The sequence below is a fragment of the Pteropus alecto genome, unplaced genomic scaffold (genome assembly GCF_000325575.1).
Source record: "Pteropus alecto unplaced genomic scaffold, ASM32557v1 scaffold239, whole genome shotgun sequence".
NCBI lineage: Eukaryota > Metazoa > Chordata > Mammalia > Chiroptera > Pteropodidae > Pteropus > Pteropus alecto.
This window is the reverse complement of record NW_006494613.1, coordinates 14,193,338-14,202,195: the sequence shown is the minus strand read 5'-3', so window position 1 is coordinate 14,202,195 and position 8,858 is coordinate 14,193,338. Positions and strand designations below refer to the sequence as shown.

The window sequence follows — 8,858 nt, the reverse complement described above, 5'->3', positions numbered from 1 at the left end:
ACAGTGTGCCCAGCTGTGGGGATTCACAGGAAATAAAACACAGCTCCAATCCTCAAGAGATTTAGTCTATCAGGAAAATTTCAAATTTTTAAGGGTGATTAAAAGAACATGCAGAAATTTCAGCTTTGAGCATTACACGAATTCAAAAATTCAATACTGAAGATAGCTAAAGGCAAGTTCTGCCCATCCTGAGCATCTATAGTAATACTTCTGCAGTAACTGACATTAACAGCACAAAGAAACCAGATGGGAATAGTTTTTAATTTATCCTTTACTTAGGCTACTTATCGATTACATAGTACAATGATACTTCCAACTTAAAGAAGAAAAACAAAATCTGGCTTTAAATCTAAACAATATACTATTCTTATAGCAGACGAAAGAGATTTCCCTCTTTTATCATGTTTTATTTTAGGACATATCAATTTGTACTCATAAGATGCATGGCATTTAAAAAAACAAAGAATTTTTTCCTCCTGCTTCCAAAATTCTTTTCAGCCATCCTAGATGATCACGAGCAGAGTTAAAGGTAAATAGTTAACATGTACATCATCACATTTCCCAGTTGAATTTTTTTCCAAATGACATTTTGATAAATTAAAATCACAAACTAAATCCAGGATCAGCAAGTAGCTGGGAATTTAAGCTATGTAATTTGGCAACTTAACCTCGTAACTCAAACCTCGTAAAATCTATTAGAGGTTAAAAAAAAATCCTATTAATTTTAATTTATGATGGTGGAGATGTAGATTTATGTGGATATGTAATATATATGTGCATATATGTATATATGCACATATATATTTAATATATATATTGCCCACATTATAAATGTGGTTTTTTTCCCCCCACCTTTTTGGTCACCTCATCCAAGATCAAGCAAGAAGAAAACAGTAATTCAATTAAAAGTTAGGAAATGGGCATGGCACAGCTTTTTAAAAATTTCAACAGTATGTTTCCTTTATATGATGTTACAATACATACCCTTTAAAACTGTTACTTGAAGCCTTGACAGCACTTGACATTGCCCAAAACAGTTCAGAAAATATTGCAGATTGTGTAGACTACAGTAGATAACTTTGAAAAATGTTCTTCAAATTTTTAAAAGGCAAAGTAAATTTCTCTCCACCTGCTAAATTACTGGACTTTTTGCACAAGATTGTCATTTGAGTTTTCTAAGGGTTGTTTAAACATCTCTAAAATAAGCACTTTTTAAAACACTGTCATGAGATGCGTTTGTAAAATTATCCAGATCCAGATAAAAATGAGAAACTTGACAAGGGAAAACCTTGAACACTATTACTTCTTTTCCACCTGAAAAGTACACGTACAAGCTGAATATTTAACTCAGTAAAATGAGAATATTACCTGGTTTCTAAGGCACACCGTTTATAACATCTAAAGTGGGATTTATTTGATGAACTGCATTAAGCCCTCAGATATTTGCAGCAACTCAGGTAGAAAGAGGCAAGTATTCATGTTAATCTGTAGTCAAAAAAGATATTTCAACTAAAATATGTCAATCCTCGCATCTGAAATCACTTAGACATTACTGATGCAGTATTTGGAAGTTTCTGTATACAATGACATACAGTGATCAATGCTTTAGAGGGTTACTTAAACTCAGTACTCTTTTGTTCAAAATATCTCATTTCCACTATAAAGCTTGGTCTCCAGTTCCACTATCCAATGTCTGCCTTACATTATGTCGTATTTCATTAGTACCACATAAAGTGATTACGTTATAAAAGGCCTCTAGATCACTTGGTTCAAATGTAATAGCTGGTTTCATTAATGTTCCAGGAGCAAGAGAAGCCTCTCCAATAATTCTCAGGTTGATAAATTTGATTTTCCAAGTATTCTCCACAAAAGGGCAGCGGATGAGTCCAAAAATTTGTTCAAAAATGCCCAAACAAGTGTTTCCTCGGTGAACAGTCCCAGCAACTCCAATCATTACCAGACCATGGGGAGAAGAAGCACATTTCAGTCCACGGGAATCTAGGTTGGGACTGAGAAAAAGATATTCTTCTTTCACTAGTGACAGCAGACGAAGGCTCACAATTTCTGCTCCATGGTAGTCTATCACATTTTGTTCAGATGTGTTATAATAAAACCTAAGCTTGACATCATGCCAGAAGTGCTGTGGCCCCCATTCATCTTGAGGTGGTCCAAGAAAAGGATTCTGAGAATTAAGAAGTTCAAAGAACCAGTGACAGAATTCTTCTCCTAATCGTCGAAAATCAACTTTTTCAGCTTTTTTATCTTCTTTCTCCTGCTGGTTAAGATAAATAAATACAAAATAAAACCAAGATTAATTCTCATCTATTTTTCTAACCTGTTTCACAACAATGTTTTAATGTACTGATTATAGCAGAAGAGAAATGAACTATATGTAAACTCATTGAACCCATTATGCACAGTAAATTCTTTGTGTAAAAAGGAGAAAAATCATTTTAGAATTTCTCAGCTTAAGCAACTAAAAATTCAGCTAAGAAATTAAGGTTTAACAAAGCCTCTTAAAATAGCAGCATGAACAGTCAATAATTTACATAAGCATTTTCTCTTGATTGTGGCAATCGTTCACAGGTATGAAAAAAGGTCTGTCAAAGCCTTCAAACTGTATGCTTTAAATAAAAATACTTTGTGGCATATAAATCATAACACAGGAAGTTGACAATAATCATTTTTACTGTCTTCAAACATACTTCTAATATGATTGAAACAGGTTATTTACTATGACTGGATTAATTTTACACTATTATTTCTTTTATTTCAAAGAAAACGTTCTTGCAAAAATATACCTGATAGGCTAGATTTTTTATTCCAGAACATACTACCTTATTTACATGGTATCATATCTATATTTATGAGCACCTGCTATTGAATATATTGGGTACTGTGCTGCTTGGCACTTAAGTGCTATTTTCCTTCTGTCTTCACAAGCTTTATGACAGATATCATTATGCCCATTTTCTAAAGAAAACGGGTTCAAAAAGGTCAAGTTATCTGCGCAAGTCAACACCTAGTATAAGGCATACCCTAATTTGAAGTCACATCTATATGATTTCAAAGTCAATGTTTTTTTCAGGACATTAAGAAAGCCCTTGGAAGATCATTTCCTAATATGAAGGCAATATTACTGTAAAACACATTAATTCAAAGTATGTGGTATGTAGTTTAAAATGACCCAGAGGTTTATTCGATCAACATTTAAATTTTCATGACACTTAAAATGTGTAGTAGAGATAAAAAAAAAATTAGGAACAGACAATATCAACTGGAGGAAATTATTAAAACAATAGTTTCTAGATAAAAAATCAAATATAAAAAATACTTAAGTTTCTTTCATAGAACTTTTGCAATTTAACGCCAGAGAAAGTTTTCAAAATGAGAAAGGGCTTACAATAGCATTCTTTTAAAGTAGGAAAAAATTAGAGAACTAGATGCTAAGTTCAAATTAAACTGATCCTGCAGTCTATCTATTCTCTTTAAAAATCCTATAGTCTTCATTTGATAGAGGATAAATACCTTTGCCCCCCTTACAAATCAATAGAATATTTTTTATACTTTACTGAATGTCAGACATATCTCTTAGGTGCTTTACTGGTCTTCCTTTAAAAATGCAAAAGATATTAATTAAAGCTAAAATGATAAAAAACAAAATATTAACCATGTTACCAAAGACCTTGGATTATCTAAAGAGTTTGAGACAGAACTATGATTCAGTATATAAGATCTATTTTACCTGCTGAAAGAGTCTAATGTCCTCAGAGGTCTTAACTGGTTCTGGTGTTTCCTTCAATTTCAGCTGTAACTGCTTTCTCCAGTAATCTTTTGCATGCTGAATAAGACTGTGTTTTTCAGTAGCTGGAGGTATAATAACCCCCTGTGATGCCAAATACTTAAATATAACATCTCGGTGGACTTTTTTACGTTTCAGCAGTTCTTCTACACTTTGACTATATGCTAATATTGCACGAATAGCATCTAGAAGGAAATTGTAAAGATTAATAGAAAATCATGAGTCACTTAAAAATTTGTCTAGGGTCAGCAGAAACTATATCAATATTTATAAACTCTTTATCATGGTACTATTGCTTTTGCATGAGGTGGTTATCATTTTTTAAAAAACAGGAAGTGGGTTGTCAGGTTTGGGGTTTAAAAAAATATTGTTTCAAAATTCCCCACCGAATATTTTCTTTCTTTCACTTCTCATAAGATATAGTAACATTTCAGCATTTTCTTTTAAAGAATGGTGTGTTTTAAGAAAAAATTTGAGACAGAAAAAATTTGTGTTTTTTTGCTAATAAGGCCAATGGACCTAAATTCAGTTATAATCCCTAAAAATGGTTGTAAAATTACAATATTTTAGATGTGTAAGGACTTTTAGTTCAATATCCTCACTCTACAGATAATGAAACTTAAAGGTACATGAGGTATCAACAATCATACTTCTAAGAAGTGGCAGAACCCTGACTTGTATTTTTATTTTTCACATGTGTGAGGTATACAGAATAGCAATAAAATGAACTCCCTTGTACACACCATGCAGAAAATTAATATCTTTGAGGTGGTAATTTTACCCCTCCCTAGCTATTCCTTCTCTTCCCACCCACCTCAAGGTAGCTATTATCCTAAATGTTACCATTCCTTTGCTTTTGTTTATAGTTGTACAGCATAACTATATATCACTAAACAATATAGTTTGGTATTTTTGAACACTCTAAAAATTCACTCCGTCAATATATATAGTCTTCTGTAATCAGTTTTTCACTCAACGTTGTTTCTGAGATCTACATGAGTATATGTAGCTCTAGTTGATTCATTTTCACTGCTGTACCATAGTTAATTATATGATTACATCGCAAGCTTATCCATCCTGTTTACAGGCTTTTACTGTGTGTGTCTAATTACAAACACTATTATTCTAATGCATGTCTCCCATTACACTACTACACAGAGGGTTAAGCAGCGTAAGCATTACATTGGGAGCTTGTTAAAAATATGTAATTTCTGCACCCTTCCCCGCAAAACAGCAACAACAACAAAACTACTGAATCAGAATCTTCATTTTAACAAGATCTTGAGGGATTCATAGGCACATTCAAGTGTGAGAAGCTCAGGTCTAGAATATGTGCGTAGAAGTAACTAAATCTTCCATTTTAGGAGATAATGTCAAACTTGTTTTCAAAGTGGGTAGTTCTAATTTACACTACTGCAGTAACTGTCAACAAATTTTTTTCACATGGTCACCAAAACTTGACGTTTATATATTAAGTTTTTTTTTATCTATCTGGTACACGGAAAAGACTGTGTGTTTCGGTTTTTGTGTTTCGGTTTTCATTTCACTACTTTCTAAAGAGGTTATCTTTTCATGTTTATTGATTTATTTTTTTCCCTCTGAGAAACACCACTTCAAATCATTTAACATATATGTACTGGGGAAGTTTCTTTTTCTTATTTGCTTTTAGAAACATCAATTAAATCCAGCATTTTGATCTAATACAATTTTAAATTCAGTAACCCTGACTTTAGAGGTGATTACCATGTAAAATACATGAATTCTGAAGAACTACATTAAATCTAAAACCAGTCTAAATTCTTAGGAATTTCTTCTAATGCTCATGGTTCGAAGTTTCAAATGATTTTCTTAAATGGTAAAAATATAAATTTGACTTAAGTAGATAGTTTTAAAAAGCAGAATCTTTTGTAGAAAAGTCATACGCTAACATAGGGTGCTGGAATTTTCACATTTTAGAGTAAAATTCAGCGAGTTTAAACTAGTAGGTGATATAAAAAATGGAATAAACGCTTAAGTTACTCATTACATTTTTATACGGACTCATTACAACCAGGCTGAATATTAATAATCCTCGTAATTTATTCTACCGAAATGTTTGTTTGGCTCTGAAGAAATATATTCCTATAACACAATATCATCAAATCTCGATCTAAAAAAAAGAAACGGAACCAAACTATATTTTTATTACAGTTGTCGTTTTACCTAGGAGACTGACACAAAAATGCTTATATCTCCTCTAAGCTTGAAGAAAAAAGCCTGAGCAGCAAACACTCCTCAGCTGATCGAAACAAAATGGAAAACACCCTGGCACCCTAGACATTTTTCTTTTTGGCCAGTTTTCTTAAAACGACTATTCACGTACTCTGATTCCTCGAAACAAGCATTTGTCAATAACATTACATGGATAAAACCTGGAAGCAGCGCTGTTTTCAGCAATCACCGCCTTCAGGTGCAGGGAGCAGCGGGGCAGTCCGAGGCTGCGTCGCGGCCCCAAGGCACCGGCGAGGGCCGAGATTCCCCAGCGTTCCGGGAGGGACTGAGAGCGAAGCCTCGAAGCTCCTCAGCTCCCACAGCCTGGGGCGTAGGTGAGGCCTGGGGAGGCGCGGCCGCCTTTGGGGAGAAGGGTCTATCCTTACCTTGGCGGTTCTCAGGCTGCACCAAACGGTTGGTAATGGTGTCGCATAGGGCTATGATCTCGCCGTTGTCTAGTAGGCCGAGCAGGTTACGACAGCCTTCTCTCTCTGGGTGGCTAAGGCCCGACATCTCGACCCCCAGAAAAGGGGGAGAGGACGACGCCAATAATGTCGCTCCTTTAGGCCCAAGGGGCCGGCGCCTTGGCAACAGGCACCGGAAGTGCTTTTCCTGTTCTTCGCCACCAAAGAGCCTTGGGTATTCCAGACCGCTGGGCGGAAGTGGTCGCCAATGAGGTCAATCAGGAAATGCGGTGTTCCATTTTGCCGTTCCGGGCAGGCCAGGATGGGGTGGAGTCCCACAGATCTCACTTTAGAGAGAAGGACCGCGTTTACACGGATAACATAGACCATCCACAAGGGAGTTGGTAGCAGGAAGCGAAACCTTGAACTCTTCGGGAGTCCCGCCTCCAAAAGAACACCTGGGAGAGCTGCGCAATTGCAGGTGCGTGGAAAGCGGGCGCCGGCCCCCAGGCGATGGCGAGCTCCCGTGATGCCGCGGGGCCGGCCAATGGAGGCCCGTCCGTCCCTCCTGCCGGCACGGCCCCCGGAACCACGTGAAAGTCTTTGGCCATTTCTGAGCTGGGTGTGCTTATAGTTTGATATTCTTAAATTACATATAACTTACTTAAAATAATTTGGTTTCACCTGTCCTACGTCAAGCCTGCCCGCCTCTCAGCTGACTTTCAAAGATAGGCTATTGCTTCCATTCCTGTCCTCGCGAGCTTGGTCGTAGGCGGGCCGGTATCGGGTAGTAGTTTAAAGTTGGAGACTCCGGAAGCCGGATTATCTGAGTTTCACTACTCCATTTACTAACGGTGCGGTGGGGCAAGCTCTTTAGCCTTTTTGTCCCTCAGTTTCCTATCTCGAAATGGATCTAGTAGAGATGCCTACCTCATAGGGTTGTTGGTGAAGGGTGGGGAGATGAAGAACAATCCCTGGCCCAAGAAAGAGTTTAGTAAATATTAGCTGTTATTATTACTAATAGTATGACAGCAACACACATTCACGAGAGGGAAACAGTCATGCTCTGCTGGACCAAGCCCGGATGAGGAATCATACTTAAAGCGCTTGCCTCTATATCCTTTCATTTTTTTAGCCGGTTTGGTAATATTTAATTAGGATGTTGCCAGTAGCTGAAATGTATACATCTGTATATCCGGTTAGCAAATTTAACATTAAAAAAAAATTAGCCATAAAATATGCTGTAAATATAGTATTTAAAACAGGCATTCAAAGCATGGTTAATATAATTTGCCAGTGGAGATTATTTGGGGTATTTTACTAAACAGATATCAATTCTACATTTTTCATTAAGCATTAAGTGCTTACTACGCTAGGTATTGAAGATTGAGAGAAATGGCAGACTTTCTTCAAGAAGCTCTTGGGAGTTTGGCAAGTAAAGAGATGACAAGTAAGTGCTCATAATGCTGGTGTGGGACTACATGGAAGGTATGCCCAACTTTTACATTCATTCTTTCAAAAAATGTAAGTACTTGCCAGGCTCTGTTCTTTATGCTGTGAACAAGTCAAGGCACTTGCATTCTAGTGGGAAGAAACAGACAAACTACTGTGTCGGGAAATGGAGGAAAATACATCAAAAGGAGGATGATGAGGAGGATGTTATTTTATACTACTGTCAAGAAAGTCTTCTCTAAGCAACATTGAAAGACCTGAAGAAAATGAGAGCATGAACCACAGAAGAAACCTAGGAAAAAGCAACAGTAGAGGTTATGAGGAAAGGATGGAGTGCTTGGCATGTAGGAAGGAGGTGGAGAGTCTGGAGGAGCTTATGCAAGGATGAGGCAATGAGCAATAAGATTAGAGTTGTAATCAAGATTGATCTAGAGCAGGGTTCCTGAACAAGAGCGCTATAAACATTTTGGACAGGATAATTCTTTGTTGTGGGGGCCGTCCTATGCATTGTAGGATGCCAGTAGCACCTCTTCCCCCAGTTGTATATACCAAAAATTTCTCCAATTTTCCACCATTTTCCTGGGTGGAAAAATCATCCCCAATTGAGAACCGCTGATATAGAAACACCTGTCCAAGTGCTTTCTGAGAGGATGAAAATGTTCTGTATCAGTGCTGTCCAGTACATCATCCACCAGCCACATGTGGCTATTGAGCTCTTGTGATGTGGTTGAGGAACTCAAATTTTATTTGAATTTTAATTAAATTTTAATAGCTGTGTGTGGCTGGTGGCTACCGTATTAATGTAGATCTAGAGCCTGGCAGGCCATTATGGACTTTGGCTTTTATCTTTTATCTCTGTCTTCATTTCCTGTTATTCTCTCTCCCACTGCAGACTAGTCACAGTGCTATTTGTTCCTTAAACTTGCCGTGTAGGTCCCTTTGCTTTTGCT

At 36.9% G+C, this 8,858-nt stretch overlaps 1 protein-coding gene and 1 long non-coding RNA gene across 3 annotated transcripts in view; one reads left to right on the top strand and one right to left on the bottom strand.

Moving 5' to 3' along the window:
- Nucleotides 1-243: 243 nt before the first annotated feature.
- CUNH3orf38 (chromosome unknown C3orf38 homolog) lies at nt 244-6,907 on the bottom strand. 2 transcript variants are annotated; one of them, XM_015600176.2, is made up of 3 exons: nt 6,439-6,907; nt 3,746-3,987; nt 244-2,272 (listed from the first exon to the last, which is right to left on the bottom strand). In XM_015600176.2, exons 1-3 carry the CDS (start codon nt 6,563-6,565, stop codon nt 1,658-1,660), a joined length of 984 nt encoding a protein of 327 aa, XP_015455662.1. In that variant the 5' UTR covers nt 6,566-6,907; the 3' UTR covers nt 244-1,657. The 2 variants fall into 2 exon arrangements, with proteins under 2 accessions (XP_015455662.1, XP_006926328.2); XM_006926266.3 differs by having other exon boundaries at nt 244-2,275; nt 6,439-6,901.
- The window catches only part of LOC107196722, a 12,188-nt gene continuing 10,129 nt past the window's right edge, over nt 6,800-8,858 (top strand). Inside the window, exons 1-2 of the long non-coding RNA XR_001518168.2 lie at nt 6,800-6,937; nt 7,811-7,906. This is a non-coding gene — a long non-coding RNA (uncharacterized LOC107196722). The remainder of the gene's footprint in view (nt 6,938-7,810; nt 7,907-8,858) is intronic.